The sequence below is a fragment of the Talaromyces atroroseus genome, assembly GCF_001907595.1.
Source record: "Talaromyces atroroseus strain IBT 11181 chromosome Unknown scaffold_8, whole genome shotgun sequence".
Lineage (NCBI taxonomy): Eukaryota > Fungi > Ascomycota > Eurotiomycetes > Eurotiales > Trichocomaceae > Talaromyces > Talaromyces atroroseus.
In genome coordinates this window covers 379722-397008 of record NW_017971440.1, presented here as the reverse complement: position 1 = coordinate 397008, position 17287 = coordinate 379722, and the positions used below count along the sequence as shown (strand labels likewise).

General features: G+C 49.4%; 4 protein-coding genes across 4 annotated transcripts, besides 1 other annotated feature; 3 read left to right on the top strand and 1 right to left on the bottom strand.

The window, feature by feature from the left end:
• Window positions 1-644: 644 nt before the first annotated feature.
• UA08_06091 (hypothetical protein) lies at window positions 645-2805 on the top strand (the record flags this gene model as incomplete). The annotated part of the gene is made up of 5 exons (XM_020268376.1): window positions 645-678; window positions 747-815; window positions 872-1109; window positions 1174-2624; window positions 2708-2805. The coding sequence occupies 5 exons, from the start codon at window positions 645-647 to the stop codon at window positions 2803-2805; spliced, it is 1890 nt and encodes a 629-aa protein (XP_020118720.1).
• A 216-nt stretch (window positions 2806-3021) lies between these two features.
• Window positions 3022-4317, bottom strand: UA08_06090 (hypothetical protein; the record flags this gene model as incomplete). The annotated part of the gene is made up of 1 exon (XM_020268375.1): window positions 3022-4317. One exon carries the CDS (start codon window positions 4315-4317, stop codon window positions 3022-3024), a length of 1296 nt encoding a protein of 431 aa, XP_020118521.1.
• Window positions 4020-4056: a repeat region (Identified by RepeatMasker using a combination of RepBase library and repeat library created with RepeatScout).
• A 1649-nt stretch (window positions 4318-5966) lies between the features above and the next one.
• UA08_06089 (hypothetical protein) lies at window positions 5967-14106 on the top strand (the record flags this gene model as incomplete). The annotated part of the gene is made up of 13 exons (XM_020268374.1): window positions 5967-6010; window positions 6104-6144; window positions 6209-6306; window positions 6368-6939; window positions 7064-7631; window positions 7686-7705; window positions 8743-8847; window positions 8966-9030; window positions 9116-9762; window positions 9842-10681; window positions 10743-11231; window positions 11303-13387; window positions 13441-14106. 13 exons carry the CDS (start codon window positions 5967-5969, stop codon window positions 14104-14106), a joined length of 6240 nt encoding a protein of 2079 aa, XP_020118522.1.
• A 1390-nt stretch (window positions 14107-15496) lies between these two features.
• Window positions 15497-17213, top strand: UA08_06088 (Acetyl-CoA hydrolase; the record flags this gene model as incomplete). Its single annotated transcript, XM_020268373.1, has 3 exons — window positions 15497-15639; window positions 15714-15954; window positions 16023-17213. The coding sequence occupies 3 exons, from the start codon at window positions 15497-15499 to the stop codon at window positions 17211-17213; spliced, it is 1575 nt and encodes a 524-aa protein (XP_020118523.1).
• Window positions 17214-17287: the final 74 nt, after the last annotated feature.

Below are 17287 nucleotides of genomic sequence, written 5' to 3'. Positions count from 1 at the left end.
TCTAGATGGGTTCGGTCTCAGAGAATGCCTCGCTATAGCTCCAGCCGAGGCATGTGGGCCCGCGGAGCCAGTCAGGATGCAGCTATTGCTGCTTAAATAAGAGTAATAAAATAGGTGCAGCCGACGGCTACCTAATCAACCCCGTACATTGGAAAATATAAGATCAAGAGCTGAGGATTGAGTTTGCGGAGATTGGATGGGGACGATGGTTATATAGCTAGCTAGCTACCTACTGTTCAGCGTTGTAGAGCTGCTGGCTGGTGACGTCGACGATATAGTTTGCATGTGAAAGCGAGCATTTGCTTTGGCAGCAGCTGGAGCTATGGTCTATCTGTGTCTTTTACATGTGATGTTATGCAGTATCGTATTGAGCCTGAGCGAGAACAATCAATAATGACTTGGAATAAATAATGAAATAAGAAAGAAATAAATGCACAGTCCAGCCCTCCCCCCCACGTGAGAAAGGTCGGTCTGTTTGCCGCGTTGTTACCTCGGCCGAGTAACCGGCGAGCCTGCCGCCTTATTTCTTCTGCTCTCCGTCCTTGTCCTCCCCCGTCCTCTATCCCTCTCCAGCTACTTCTCTCTATCTCTGTCTCGCGATTATATCACGCATTGCTTCCCTCCCGCATCCATATATAGCAGTCATGGCTCCTAGGGTCATCGTCGTTGGTGGTGGATGTAAGCCTTTCCCCAGATTTTCCGTCCCCCGCAAGACGATCCGCTGACTCGCTGGTTTTCCCACGCAGTGTCCGGCCTGAGTGCCGCCCACACCGTCTACTTGAACGGTGGCAATGTCCTTGTTTTGGACAAGCAGAGTAAGTACAAGTGTGCAAGCTTTGATAGAAAGATGCCAACATCGTTGTTCTACCAGGTTTCTTCGGTGGCAACTCCACCAAGGCTACCTCCGGCATTAACGGTGCTCTCACCCGAACACAGATCGATCTTGGTATCCAAGACAGCGTCAAGCAATTTTATGAAGATACCCTCAAATCTGCCCGCGACAAGGCTCGCCCCGATCTAATCAAGGTCTTGACCTACAAGTCTGCTGCGGCCGTCGAGTGGCTGCAGGATGTCTTCAACCTCGACCTTACTCTGGTTTCGCGACTCGGGTAAGTGTGTTGCCGTGCATGACGAGTTATGGACGGATATTTTCTAAGTTTGATCTTACTCTAGAGGCCACTCCTTCCCTCGTACCCACCGTGGACATGACGCCAAATTCCCCGGCATGGCCATCACATATGCGCTCATGCAGCGGTTAGAAGAATTGACCGAGGCCGAACCTGAGCGGGTTCAGGTCATCAAGAAGGCGCGCGTCATATCTGTCAACAAGGAGGGTAACCACGTTACCGGTGTTACATATGAATACAACGGCGAAACTCATACTGCCGACGGTGTTGTCGTTCTGGCCACTGGTGGATACGCCGCCGATTTCACCGAAGACTCGCTCTTGAAGAAACACCGCCCCGACACCTTCGGATTGTCCAGCACCAACGGAACTCACGCTACTGGTGACGGTCAGAAGATGCTGATGGCTATTGGCGCCAACGGCATCGACATGGACAAAGTCCAGGTCCACCCAACTGGTCTTATTGACCCGAAAGATCCCACCTCCAAGTGGAAGTTCCTGGCTGCTGAGGCCTTGCGTGGTGAGGGTGGTCTTTTGCTGAACTCCAATGGTGAGCGTTTCTCCGATGAGCTGGGTCACCGTGACTACGTGTCAGGTCAGATGTGGAAGGAGAAAGAGAAGGGCAAGTGGCCCATCCGCTTGGTTCTCAATAGCAAGGCCTCCAATGTTCTCGATTTCCATACCCGCCACTACTCTGGCCGTGGTCTGATGAAGAAGATCACCGGCAAGGAGCTGGCCAAGGAGATTGGCTGTGGCGAGGCTGCTCTGAAGAAGACTTTCGACGACTACAACCTCATTGCTGAGGGCAAGAAGAAGGACCCTTGGGGCAAGAAATACTTCCATAACCTTCCCTTCAGCATTGACGATACCTTCCACGTTGCCTTAATGGAGCCGGTCCTCCACTTTACCATGGGAGGTATTGAGATCAACGACAAGGCCCAGGTGCTGAACGGTCAGAAGGAGCCATTCGAAGGTCTCTATGCCTGTGGTGAGTTGGCTGGAGGTGTCCACGGTGCTAATCGTTTGGGTGGTTCGTCTCTTCTCGGTTGCGTTGTCTACGGACGTGTTGCCGGTGACAGTGCCAGCCAGTACCTCTTCCAGAAGGTGCTCACGGGCGGTGCTTCTGCTGCTCAACAGCGTCTCGGCCAGATTTCTTTGCACATTGACCCATCTACTCCAGGAAAGATCTCTGTTGAATGGAGCGGCTCTGAAGGCAAGGACCCTGCCTCTACTCGCGTGGAAGCGCCTACTGCTACAGCAGCGGCAACTCCTGCGCCAGCAGCTCCGGCTAAGTCGGCCTCACCAGCAGCAGCGGATGTTTCTGAGTTTAAGATTCCAGAGAAGGAATTCACACTGGAAGAGGTTGCTAAACACAATAAGAAGGATGACTTGTGGATTGCTGTCAAGGGTGTTGTCTTGGACGTCACCAACTGGTTAGATGAGCATCCTGGTGGTGCTCCGGCCTTGTTCAGCCACATGGGCCGTGATGCTTCAGAGGGTGAGTTTCAATCTCCGATTTTTTTTTTTTCTTCACCTCCCCCTTTTAGAATAAAGAAAGGCTGTTTACTAACGAAATTTTAGAATTCGAAATGCTTCATGACGACGAAGTCATTCCCAAATATGCAGCCAACATCGTTATTGGCCGTGTCAAGGGACAGGAAGTCCGTCTTGAATATTAAATAGTATAAAAGTCTCATATAAAGCCAACAGAGCAACCATCCCAACGACATTGTTAGATGTTTTTGTGTATGTTTTAGTGGTGTCAAGGGTCACTCTTTGACGCATTTTTTGTTTTCCCTTCGTGTGTAATGATGGATATGGAGTTAGCTAGCTATGTGATGAATTGTGTATATTTATTTAGTTTCATCATATTCCTCAATACCTAGGTGTGTTTATCAATCAACCCCCCCGCGCATATGCCTCAAAATCATCTTCAACCTCTGGACAGCCGGCCCATCTCTACCTCTGGTGGAATCACCACCACCATCGTCCTTCCTCTCCTCCAGCTCCCTCGCCGCATCTTCCATCACCGGCCTCAGATACCCCCATACTTCATCATGATACCGCTCCTCAACACCCACCCAATCCTCAGCACCCGGTAAATAAGACAAGACCGCCTCTCGCAGCGCCGAATTGCCATTCCTATCATCCTCCTGCTCCCCCATGCCGTACGAGTACGAGGAAGTCGCAAGAAACGTATCGATACCAGGTATCAAACTCCTAGATGTAATCCTACCAGTGGACCCGCTCCGTTCGAGCTCGGATTGCCGACGGAACGAATCGATTATCCGCTTTTCGTCTGCGCTTAGTGTTGTCATTAATTGTGGCCGTGTTGTTATTGTTGTTGTCGGAAATCCGTCGGCATCTGCCGCGTCATTGTCCCATGCATCGTTGAAATGGGAGTTGTCGACGAGTCCCGGTTGGAAAGAGGGGTCGGAGAGTAGGGATACGACTGCTGCGCCGTCTTGTTCTTTGCTGTCATTTACTTGTGTTTGATTGAACGGGTCTTGTGGAGTGTTGGCCGTTGTCACTGTTGTTGTTGTTGTTGATGATGATGATGGTGATGTTGTTGGTAGTATGCCATCTGATCGAGTTGCGTTGATCCATGCCATTTCGTAGTCGTTGAAATGGTGCGTGTTCATCATATTGTATAATTGCGTTTCGGCTTCGGCGACGTATTGTTTGCTCTTGCCTTTGCCTTTTTGCTGTGAGTAGTCTTCATAGTCGGTATGACTGTACTGAAATGAATCCTTGAATGATAAGTCCTGAGCAGGTATTGTCGTAGCAGAGCGAAACCTGTTCCCGCTCTCAGTGCCTGCCCCTGCCTTGTCGGAGTAGGATGGAGTTGAGGACCATGCTCCGCTGCTATTCACGGCGTGAGAAAGTCCTGAAAATGATGATGACGACGACGACGACGATGACAAAGAAGAGTAGCCAGCTTTCCCATGGCTACTTTCATTCAGTATCTGCGCCAGATCGGCTCCGAGTACAGCGCCGCTTGGCCGTGATACTGTGTCTTGGATGAGCGTAGATGCAGACGATTGTATTTTGGACCATAGAGATGGTTCTGCGTTATTATTTTCGTTTGGATTTGCATGTTTGCTGTTTTTGTTGGTGGCGTTGGATGCATCGACTGATGAGTGGTTGTGGTCCGATGTATTATTCTTCTGGTCGTTGCGTTTGGGTGGCATTTTGTTGTATACTTGTCGGTAAGTAATAATTAATTAGTTCTTCTGCTGTATTTATGCAATAATATAAAGCAGTTATCGCGTCGAATATAAATCGGCCTGATCGCAAGTTCCTCGGCTAGAATGGCTGAACATATGTAACTTGGGTCGGATACAATGCCCATCTTCATGACAGCTCATACAATCGATTAATCGATTCGTTCTGGGCATAATAAATTGATCAATAACTTCTTGTGCACTCTTAGATAGGACACTATAACTGTTACTCCGCATTGTCTGAGCACATCCATGGATGGATATTACATGTATTGCGTATTCATTAGTCCATGTGTACCTAGGTAGAGAGCATTGTAGGACATTGGTACTACTACCACGACATAGCAGGGCCATTGTAGCTTCGCCCAATAGAAGTCCAGACATGCCATGCCTAGCTAGAGCGTTGATGTAAAAGATCTTGTCGCTTTGCTCCGGATGCAGCGAAAGGACCCTGTCGCCATCTTGCAGATACCGTAGCCTGCATCGTAGTAGTTGGCCAACAGAGACCAGACTGGAATATCTCTTGCCAGGCCATTATTAGCAGTTCCTCATATCTCCGCTAGATATCAATGGGATGGTATATCTTGAGTGTTGGTTGTAGTTATTTATGTATAGCTAGCTGAGCTCATCGATAGACGCCCCACAGCACGGCCAGCCTTAGCGATCAGGCGACTAATCATGGCTGCCGCAGCCGCCGCAACAACAACCAAAGCGACGCAACCCAACCTGGTTGGAACTTCCTCCTCCACCAACGACAGCAACTCCTTCAACTCACCTACTCTATCCTCCGGTTTATCTGAGTAGCTGCTCCCAATTCCCATCTTGTTCACCCTCTCCTCTTGTTTTTTTTTCTCTTCCATCTCGCCTCTTCTTTCTTCTGCCTCTCCATCCCTGCGAGGCCCCGGACTACGTACTGGCACAGCTCTTGGGGACCGATCGTTTTATTCTGCTTCCCCGCCTGTTCCCTCATATCGCCAGCATCCTTGACTTACTGCACTCAACTGAAGGGCATTCCCACCCCGTTCTTTACACCTAACTACTCGCCGATTACTAGGCTCTCGTCCTTCGGCCTGGAAAATTTAATTACTACCCTGTTAGGTCAGTCGAAGGAAGAGAAAAAAAAAGTTTAAACTTACCCTTTTCGTCCAACCTTGATGCGTGCCCTTTTTTTCAGCGATCCCACTACTTCTCGCATCCACGCAGCATATCGTCGCATTTGTTCATTGTACTCAGTCGTTTAAGCTTTTATCTAGTCCGTGGTTAACCATTTTCTGCCTTTTGTGTCTGTCAAAGAACTATTTTCATGTCTCTTGCAAACGGTATCCCGTTGTTGCACTATTCGCCACTTTCTCGCCTGTAGCACTTGTTTTCGGTCCATTCATTAATAACAAAACACATGATATGCTAACGATTTTCTAGTATCTCTACAGCTAGACAAAGTGTGCCATCCGCAAAAACTGCTCTGCTCTGCTCTCTCCCGCCGCTTTGGATATTTCTTATTCCGTGCTTTTGCTTTGCCCTTTTTCCTTTTTCCTTGTTTTTTGTTCTTCTTCTTCTTTTTTTTTTTTTTTGCTCGATCGCTTTACTCCCTGGACACACGACTTGTATCTTGAAAGATGGTAGACGGAGATCCAGGGTCACCCACCTGGAAGTTCACACAGTAAGTCTTGTCAGATGTGATGAGTTTGGGGGAAAGCAAGACCGGCAACGCGCGTTGGAGGATGTAGTGGTGAAACTGACATTCCGCGTGTAGATGTTTTGGAGATAAGGGCGATGTAGAAGATATCACAGAAGGTGAGTTCGAATTCTTATCTATGCATGCCTCCTTGCTGTCGATGCTAACGCCCAACTTTTGCAGCGGATATCATTTCGACAGTTGAGTTCGACCACACAGGGAACTACTTGGCTACAGGAGATAAGGGCGGCCGAGTAGTGTTGTTCGAGAGGAATGAAACGGTAAGAAGGGCCTGCCCGCTCATTTAGCTCGGTGTAGCCCAACTGACTTGGTTCTACGCAGAAAAAAACATGTGAATACAAGTTCCACACCGAATTTCAATCTCACGAGCCCGAGTTCGACTACCTCAAATCCCTGGAGATCGAAGAGAAGATCAACAAGATCAAGTGGTGCAAACGACAGAATGCGTCTCATTTCCTTTTATCCACGAACGATAAAACGATAAAGCTATGGAAAGTTTTTGACAAGTCCTTGAAGGTCGTCGCCGAAAATAATTTGTCGCATGATCTCACGCCGGCTGGCGTGCTGGGTGGTGGCGCCGCTCGGCCTCCACACATCTCGTTCAAAGATGCATCTGCGTTGAAGCTGCCGCGAATGACACACCACGACACTGTTGTCGCCGCCGTGCCGCGAAGGACATATGCCAATGCACACGCCTATCATATAAACAGTATTTCAGTGAACAGTGATGGCGAGACTTTTATCAGCAGTGACGATCTTCGAATCAATCTATGGAACCTCAATATTCAAGATCAGAGCTTCAACATTGTGGATATCAAGCCAGCCAACATGGAGGAGTTGACCGAAGTTATAACGGCCTCGGAATTCCACCCCACCAGCTGCAATTTTTTCATGTATGCCAGTTCAAAGGGAACGATCAAAATGGCTGATATGAGACAACGGGCTCTCTGTGATGAGCACTCCAAACGTGGGCAATTCCTTCTTGTGTTAAAACACTTTCAAATGGTACTGACACAGTCGAGCAGAGTTCGAGCAAGAGGAAGACGCCTCGTCACGATCGTTTTTCTCCGAAATCATTTCCTCCATTTCAGACGTGCGATTTTCCAACGACGGCCGCTACATCCTCTCTCGCGACTATCTAACGGTGAAAATCTGGGACGTTAATATGGAACGCCAGCCCGTCAAGACAATCCCCATCCACGAACACCTCCGACCGCGGCTCTGCGACACATATGAGAACGATAGCATATTCGATAAATTTGAAGTGGTGTTCTCTGGCGACGCGGAGAATGTGATGACGGGCAGTTACAACAACAATTTCATGATCTACCCCACCGATCCAAACAAGGAGACAGAGGTCGTGCTGCAGGCGGACAAATCAGCTTTCAAAGCGAAGAAGGTTGGCGTGCCTACGCCTATTAATAAGAACGGGAAGAAGAACGGATCGAGAGCCAACAGCCCAGCTGGAGCGGGATCCCGCATGAGGAAGGAGACAGACGCAGATCAGATTGATTTTAATAAGAAGATTCTTCACATGAGCTGGCATCCGTTCGAGGACAGCATTGCCATTGCTGCCACGAACAACGTGAGTGACTTGTCTTTCCATCTCTTCTGCTCATATATTAACATCCAACAACAGCTATTTGTTTTCTCGGCATTGTAAGAACGGAACGACGATAATGAGAGTTTCGGGCACAGTCCTCTTTTACATCTCTTTACTACGTACTATTATGTCCTGGTATCTCGGTGGACTGGATTGGACGAGGGGGTGGAAGTTGACGATATCTACAGCCATGGAACTCTTATTATGTAAACAGCTAGTAGAAAAGTCTCCCGTTTCAATGCTAGATGACTTGGTTTTATTTCGTCTGTTTATGGGTATTCTGTCCGATTGCGGAGCGAGTCTTGAACTAAGCTTCCTTCTTCATCACATCGCGTTGGGGATATCCTCTCCCCCAATCCTCTATTCAAACATGTAGTATTCCCCAGCTAATATCAACGCGAAATGAATTATCTGACGCCCAGCTTTACATTAGATGCGTAGATGACAGATGTAGCTAGCTATAAACCAACCTCAGCCGATGGAAGACGTCATCAGGGCCAAGAAGCCCCCCCCCGCCCCCCAAAAAGCCGCCCAGCCAATCAGCAAAAACACATGACGTCCAGCCCGGAGGCACATAAACCCGGGCCCGAGCCGAACGGCATTTTGCCCGAAACAGAATAGGCTGATACTGCCGCTTTCCACCGCCCGCCGGAGTCGCGCGCTGGGAAGGTGAGCCCCCATGATGCTTGCCTGCGAGCTTTTGTCGCATCCCCGACTTTGTTGTTTTGTGATCTGCACCGCCAGGAGTCTTGCTGTGTATCAGTGTTGGGCTCTTTTGAACAGTGCATCTGCCTTTTTTTTTTTTCCCCTCTACACAAGTGCATAAGTGCTTGTTGTTTTCCTCTTCTTTATTCCACACATTTTTTTTCCTTTGCGCGGAGAGAGTAGCCATGTTGGTGGCAGATCTCTCTTAGTCCAAACTCGTTGTTTCTTCTAAAGCTTTTCTCTCTTTCTTCCCCCTCCCTCTCCCCCCTCTCTTCGCCTGAGATACAGACAGATTGTTACTTGGGGCCTGACTGGACTGGGGTCTGTGACGATTTTTGGTGGTTGTTTATTTGCTTTTTCACCTTGCAAATTGTGCGCCTTGTAATAGCATGAATCCCTCTGGGAACGACGGTTGGCACTCTTCAGCACCAGGAGGAGGTGGCCCTCCCTCACATACAAATATGGAACAGTCTCGTGCTCTAGGCTCTTATGGGTAAGTTCTTGTTTCTCCTTGATAAGCTATTTAAATACTGCTACATTCATTCGTTGTTGGATCATGCATTTTTTTTTTGAAACTGATCGTGTCTGACTGACTTGTGTCTCATCAATAGGCAAAATCCTTCCCAGCAAAATCCCTCTACACAACAAGCTGGCCCTGTCCTACCTCCCCCAGCCGGTAAGTGCCGACTTCCCTGGAAGAAATGGATCGGATATTGTTGAGAGCATTGTTGGACCTGGCTGACTTGGATGTCTTGGTCCAGGACCTTACCACCCCGTTAATCAGCCGCCTGGACATTCGCTACCTGGCCTCGCAGATCTAGCACAGGGCCCTGGTGGGCCACATCAGCCGCCTCCATACGGACAACATACTCAACCTGCTCATGGTGGAGGGCATTCTTTGCCGGGCATCGGTCAGGCAATGCAGCACCCTTCCCCCCAACTCAATCGCGATCGCGAGCGAGATTCCAGAGAGCGCGAAATGCTCGAAAGGCAGCGACACGAGGGTATGGTAGTACATCGAGAGCGCGAGCAACGTGAACGAGAAAGGGAACATCTGGAGCGTCAACAGCGCGAACAACACACCGTGCAGAGCCACACCGGTGCAATCCCCATCCATCAGCCAGTAGCTTCCAAGGTGCCAAATTCAATTCACGGACCAAATGGGTTGCTTTCGACCATTGGTGGCGGCGGCGGTGGTGCAGCCGCAAACCCTCCACAGAGCTCCTTGCAATCTGCAAGTCTGTTTGGGGCCCAGATACCATCTCACCAAGATAACGCCCCTCGTCCGTATATGCAGCATCCTCAAGCACCTCCGTCGCAACCGATGATGGGGTATAATGGTGCGGGCCCTGCTCAGATACCTGGAAATGTTGCGGCTTTGGCACAGGGTCAGCAACCTATTTTGAATGTGAGTAGCGAATCCACGAACTTGATGGATAGCATCGTAGAGGGAAAGGAAATGGATCTGACCATACTGTGTTGGATAGGATGCATTGAGTTATCTTGATCAGGTCAAAGTTCGCTTTGTTGAGCAACCCGATGTTTACAATCGGTTTCTGGATATTATGAAGGACTTCAAGAGTCAAGCGTTAGGAATCCTTGTTCAGACTAATCCAGGAAGCACACTGACCAGTCATAGAATTGATACCCCCGGCGTTATTCAGCGGGTTTCGAATCTCTTCACCGGACACCCGGCGTTAATTCAAGGATTCAACACCTTCCTACCACCAGGATATCGTATTGAATGCGGAACGGACGACAACCCCAATGCTATCCGCGTCACGACGCCCTCAGGCACTAATACCCTGTCGATGGCGGCGAGGCCCACTCGGCCATCGCTTGACTCTGCGGAGGAGATGGGCCAAGCTTCAGCATCACTTGCGCCTCCAGGACGCTCTGATTATTATGATCACTCGCGGACTGGCTGGCAGCAACCACAGCATCCACCTCAGTCGGGCATTGCCGGCTCTTATTCTCCCAATAGCCGTGTAATGAGTGGCGGTCTGTATGGTCAGCAAGGTGGCCAGCCTCAGGCCCAAGAACATCACTACGAGTACCAGAACCAACAGGAGCAACAAGCTTCTGCAGCTGCACTTCACCAGCAGGAACAACGTGGCGTTTCTCAGTTGCAGAGTGCTGCAGCTGTAACTGCTGCAGCTGGTAGAGCTTCGCTATTGCAACCATCCACTGGCACAGCATCAGGACCTGGACCTATGAATAGCTTGGCTGGCATCGGTTCTGGTGTCCTTCAAGGCTCGCAGGCAGACCTGAACAAGCGGGGTCCTGTTGAATTCAATCACGCCATCAGTTATGTTAATAAGATAAAAGTGAGTTATATCATCTTCTGTTTAGATAAGTTGTTGTACTCACGTGTGTGGTTTCTTGCAGAATCGATTTGCAAGTGCCCCGGAAATTTATAAGCAATTCCTGGAAATTTTACAAACCTACCAGCGGGAGTCGAAGCCAATCCAGGACGTTTATGCCCAGGTTACCCAGCTTTTCCACACCGCTCCTGATCTCCTAGAAGATTTCAAGCAATTCCTCCCTGATTCTGCCGCTCAGGCCAAACAGCAAGCCCAGGCAGGTCGCCCATCTGTTGACGAGGCTGCCCCAACTAGTAACCTGCGAGGGGAGCCCCCGTATCCAGGATCTGGTCCAGCTGGTCAATCACAGATACCTGGTCGCGACGTCAAGATGCCGCCTATGGGGCAGTTTAATGTTAAAGACTCAAACAAAGAAACCAAGAAACGACGCGGTGGCCCAATCAGCGGCGGCGGTCTTGGTGGCCCCGTTGCTGCATCTGCTGCAGACGCTTCAAGAATGGGTGACATACAATCAAATCGTGCTGGCAGCGTCCAAGCTCCCGGAATAAACAAGGTAAGCTGTCTTTGTAAAACGAGGGGGAAAAACGATGAGCAAGGGTTTCTCACTGCTAATGTCTTCTTTAGAGGACGAAACTGCATCATAACAAGCCGATGGCAGCTGATGGCCCAGTTGTTTCTCCCACGTTGGTCCCTGCTCTTCCAGAGCCCATCCCACCAACGTTTTCCATCATGCCCAACAACGACGAGTTTGCGTTCTTCGATCGCGTCAAGAAGTTTATCGGCAACAAGCAGACCTTTGGCGAGTTCCTCAAGCTCTGCAACCTTTACTCTACGGACCTCATCGATCGAAATGTGCTGGTCAAGAGGGCTGCAGGCTTTATCGGGTCCAACCCAGAACTTATGTCCTGGTTCAAGCGCTTCATGCACATCGAAGATCCAGAGGATCGTGTTATTGATTTGAAACCGAAGCAGGAGTCCGGTCTAGTGAACCTTGCCCACTGCAGGGCACTTGGGCCAAGCTATCGTCTGCTGCCAAAACGTGAACGACAGAAACCGTGCAGTGGTCGTGACGAGTTGTGTCGCAGTGTCCTCAACGACGACTGGGCCTCTCACCCAACATGGGAATCCGAAGACTCTGGCTTTGTGGCTCATCGCAAGAACCAGTTTGAAGATGCCCTTCATCGTATCGAAGAAGATCGCCACGATTACGACAACCACATCGAGGCCTGTGTGCGAACAATCCAACTCATCGAGCCCATTGTGCAGCAGTTCCTTGTTATGTCTGAAGCGGAGCGTGCTGCGTTTGTACTCCCACCTGGCCTTGGTGGACAGAGCGAGTCTATCTATAAGCGGGTTATCAAGAAAGTGTATGATCGCCAGCGCGGAGAAATCATCATTCAGCAGATGTTTGAGCGTCCCTGCCATGTGCTTCCAGTTTTGCTCTATCGCCTGAAGCAAAAGTGCGAGGAATGGAAGGCCAGCCAACGCGAATGGGACAAAGTCTGGCGTGAGCAGATGCAACGATGCTTCTGGCGCAGTCTGGATCACCAATCCATCACGAACAAGGGGATGGACAAGAAGCTCTTTTCGTCCAAGAACATCCACAACGAGATTCAGGCAAAGTATGAGGAAGGGAGAAACATCCGCAAGAGCGGCTACCAGCTACCACTGCATCAGTTCGAGTTTGAGTTTACTGATCCTGCTGTTATTATCGACGCCGCTCAGTTACTCGTGACGTTCATCGACCGCAACTCAGGTGGCTTTGGTCAGGACCCTAATAGAGTGACTGCTTTTATAAATGACTTCATACCCATTTTCTTTGGTATGGATCGCGACACTTTCCATATTTACATGAATGAGGTGTCGAATGGCACGCCTACAGATGAGACGGATGATGATGGTATTCCGGCTGATTCGGCCTCTACTGTTCACAACCGCCGTGTCGCCACAGCCAAGAAGTTGGATCTTCTTCGTGATGTTCTCGAGCGCCGTAATGAAAAGGGTGCAGCTGGTGGCAACGTAGCGAGCCGTGATGCAACGCCAGATGCCATTCTTGTGCCGTCAACTCCGATACCGGATCCCACAGAGCCGTTTGATGTCGCTGAGCTGAAGTGGATGGAGCACCCGAACCAGGGCAATTTCAACCTTCATCGTGAGTACAACTTGAATCAGGCATACGAGAAGAAGTTGCATCATCTTTACAGCAATTTGAACATTTACTGCTTCTTCCGCTCCTTTGAGATCCTGTACAGTCGCCTGCTGAGAGTGAAGCTGCATGAGAAGGAAGCACACGAGGATGTGCGACGCCAACTCCTGCCAAAAGCTGCCCGGGAACTTGGATTGACTGACAAGCTTCCCACCGATTTCTTCTACGACACTAGTCCAAGCGCCAACCTGTATCAACAAGTTGTCCGCATGTGTGACGAAGTCATCAAGGGTGATCTCGAGGCCACGCACCTTGAAGAGACGTTGCGTCGCTTTTACTTGAAGAGCGGCTACCAGCTGTACAACCTTGATAAGATCTTTACTGGCATTGCGCGATTCGCTAGTAATATCTTCAACGGCGATCCCAAGGACCGTAGCGCGGATATTATCAATCTGTTCTTCAAGGAGCGAGACCGAGAGGAGACTACGCATAACCAGGAGATTCAATACCGGAAGCAAGTAGAACGCCTGGTTAAGGATGGTGACATTTACCGCATTACTTTTGTATGTTTCCCTCTCCGCCTTCTAAATATTGAAAGCATGCTAATAGGAAATAGAATCCTACCACTCACAAGACGTATGTGCAACTGTTGACGGCGGAAGATAGCACGTTTGAAAACGAGGAGTTAAGCCAAGAGGCTCGCTGGTCGTACTATGTTTCGGCTTACACCATGCGTGATCCGACTGAAGGCGTACCATTCTCCCAGATGCGGATGCCTTTCCTCAAGCGCAACCTGCCATCGAAGCTGGAGCAGGACGAGGAGTACAACCGCTTCTATCGTCGCTTGGTTCACCACGACGGTCTTATTATCCGTATCTGCGCAAACAGCTACCACATTCTATATGAGCCTGGTAGTTACGACTGGTGGTGGCGACCGACAGCATCCAACGAAGAAGACGCGGAAGAGAATGTGAAGGAGTTGACCGCCGTCAAAGAGCGACGCCGTGACCGTTTCCGGGAGAAGTTTGTCAATAACCCCAGCTGGGCTCACGGTCTCAGCAAAGACGAAGTTGATGAATTGAATCAGAAGTTCCGGACATGGGTCAAAGAACCCAATGCTCCAGATGTCGAGAACACCATTACCGCTACTTCTACTATTGGTGATGCTGAAGCTCAAGCTAAGGCCCCTTCTGCTGAACCCGCCACAGCCCAGGACAAGGACAAGGAGGATACCGATATGGTGGATGCCGAGCCCGAAACCACTAAGACGGAAGAAGAGTAGTGTGCGCTCTCTCTCTTACGGAGTATGTAGATGATTCTTGATTCTTTTCTAAGGGTTTTCTGTGTCAGGCAATACAATGGTGGTCCGTGGCGTTGGTTTACATCTGAATGGCGTCTAATTTTTTTTTTCTTCTTTTTCTTCTCTTTTTTTCCTTCTTACTCTTCTAATCATGGTTGACGACCAGAATTTCAACATCTCTTTTTTCAAATGTTGACTGAACATACGCGTCAAACATTTACACATATGGGAGGGAGGGGAGCGAGTTATGGATGATGGCGTGGAAAGGAAAGGCAAGGATCATTGTGGGATGTAAGGAAACAAGCAAAGCAAAGCAATACGAGATTGATTTCTTTTCTGTCTTCACCCTTTGAACATCGATCGTAACTTGTGAACTATTAAATGTATGACGATGGATAAAGACCAAACAAACGATGCAAACTGCAGGTACCACGATAAGATAAGCGTAGCTCCGGCGGCCCGAGCTGTAGCCGGAAGCATAGCCGATTCTGCATGTATCGTATTGTAACCGTGTAATTTTGCCTTGCTGCTTTGTCTCTTTGGCGGTGGTATTCTTGATATGTTGATATCTTTGTTTTATTGCTGATAATATACTATCAACCTATCTGGCCCGACTCATTATGTGTTTTCCTCTCTTGCTTTGTACGCAATCACCCAGTGGGGGAAAAAGCACACTAGAATTAGGCTTCCTGATACTGATATAATGGAAATACGTCACTGACTCGGCAGGTGGCGTGAGCTCCTTTCTTGATTTTGCCGCGATTGTAGGCTGATGCTGCCATGCTTAAGGACATATGCGGCAATAATGCAAGTAGGTGACTACAATCGGGCTACATTATATATATATACATATTATATACACCAGTGAATTCGTGTGAGATACATGTGAGCACATCTAAGAAAGATAAAGTGAAAAACTGCCTTATCAAGCACATGTGGGGGCTTTGATTGGCCCGCTGCCACTTAGAGCTGGCTGTAAGCGTATGGTAAGAAGTATCTTACCATTTCTTGACGTTTACATAAAACTTCCTTTTCTCCCTTCCTCCCTTCCTTCCTCTTTCCATCTCTTGCGATAATCTCTCTGCTCTCCTCTCCTCTCTTCCCTGGGTGTGGTCAACGGTCTTTACTTATTGACTGCTCAAAGGGCCAAGGTTGACACTTATTTACATTATACGTAGTTCGCAAATACCCGGCGAGCTTGTTTTTGTCTCCGCACCGATTGTCGGCTCTGGCCTTCCTTTTTTTTTTTTTTAATTCTCTGACCCTTTATTTATTTCGCGACGACCTGTACGGTCTTTTTTTTTCATCTGCGTATTCGAGAATATTTGATTCAATTCTATCCTACTATTGAAATATTATCTCTGCATTCACAATGGCTGCCTCAGCTATGCTGAAGAGCCGCGTTCGCCGGCCTTCATATCTGAGCAAGCTGGCCAAAGCAGAGGATCTGATAGATTTGTTTCCTCACGGATCATATATTGGCTGGTCTGGTTTTACCGGTGTGGGATATCCAAAGTGCGTTTATTTTATCCTTTTCTCCTGCTGCTGGTTGCGATATATATAATTAATGCATAATTCCGAATCCGCAGGAAAGTGCCCACTGCTTTGGCAGACCATGTTGAGAAGAATAACCTGCAAGGTCAACTCAAATACAGCCTCTTTGTGGGTGCCTCGTCTGGCGCCGAGACCGAGAATAGATGGGCACGCCTCAATATGATCGACCGTCGGAGCCCTCACCAGGTTGGAAAGGAAATCGCCAAGGGAATCAACAATGGAAACATCAACTTCTTCGATAAGCATCTTAGCATGTTTCCGTCAGATCTTGTCTATGTCGGTTTTCTTCGCTTTCCTTTTTTTTGGTAGCACGGCCAGTTCGTATCATTGCTAACAACGAGTAGGGTTGGTATACCAAGGAGCGACCTCATAACAGGCTTGACGTGACCGTTATCGAAGCCACTGCCATCACCGAGGATGGCGGTATTATTCCCGGTGCCTCCGTCGGCGCGTCTCCGGAGCTGGTCCAGATGGCCGACAAGATTATTATCGAAGTCAACACCGCGACACCTTCCTTCGAAGGCTTGCACGATATCTCCCTTTCCGATCTTCCACCCAGAAGGAAACCATACTTGATTCTGTCTCCGGAGGACCGCATCGGTACACCCCATATCCCCGTCGATCCCGAGAAGGTCGTTGCTATTGTCGAATCGGACTACCCCGACGCCACGCAGCCTAATGCGCCGGAAGACGAGTCATCCCGTGCCATTGCGCGCAACCTGATTGAATTCCTGAAACACGAGGTCTCGAGGGGCCGTCTCCCCGAGAGCTTGCTGCCCATCCAGTCTGGTATCGGCAACATTGCCAATGCCGTCATTGGTGGCTTGAGCCATGGCGCAAATTTCCGCAACCTGAAGGTGTGGACCGAAGTGCTCCAGGATTCGTTCTTGGACCTGTTTGATAGCGGTCACCTGGACTTTGCTACCGCTACGTCGATTCGATTCTCTCCCGACGGATTCAAGCGATTCTACGACGGCTGGGAGAAATACTCCCCCAAATTGCTTCTGCGTTCGCAGCAGGTGTCCAACTCCCCCGAAATCATCCGGCGACTGGGTGTTATTGGCATGAACACGCCTGTCGAAGTGGACATCTACGCGCACGCAAACAGCACTTGCGTCATGGGATCGCGCATGCTTAACGGTCTGGGCGGATCGGCGGATTTCCTTCGCAGCGCCAAATACAGTATTATGCACACGCCGAGCACTCGGCCCAGCAAGACGGATCCTACGGGAGTCAGCTGCATTGTACCGATGTGTACACACGTCGACCAGACCGAGCACGACCTGGATGTCGTGGTTACCGAGCAGGGTCTTGCTGATGTGCGTGGTCTGTCTCCTCGCGAACGCGCACGTGTCATCATCGACAAGTGCTCGCACCCAGACTACAAGCCCATCCTGCAAGACTATTTTGATCGGGCCGAGTTTGAGTGCTTGAAGAAGGGCATGGGTCATGAGCCTCACCTGCTTTTCCAGGCATTCAATATGCACAAGAACCTGGCCGAAAAGGGCACTATGAAGATTGACTCTTGGGAGTAATCATCTCTCCTTTTCACGTGAAAGAAATCAACGAAACAAAAGCCATAGAGAAAAAAAGAGAGAAGGGGGGGGGG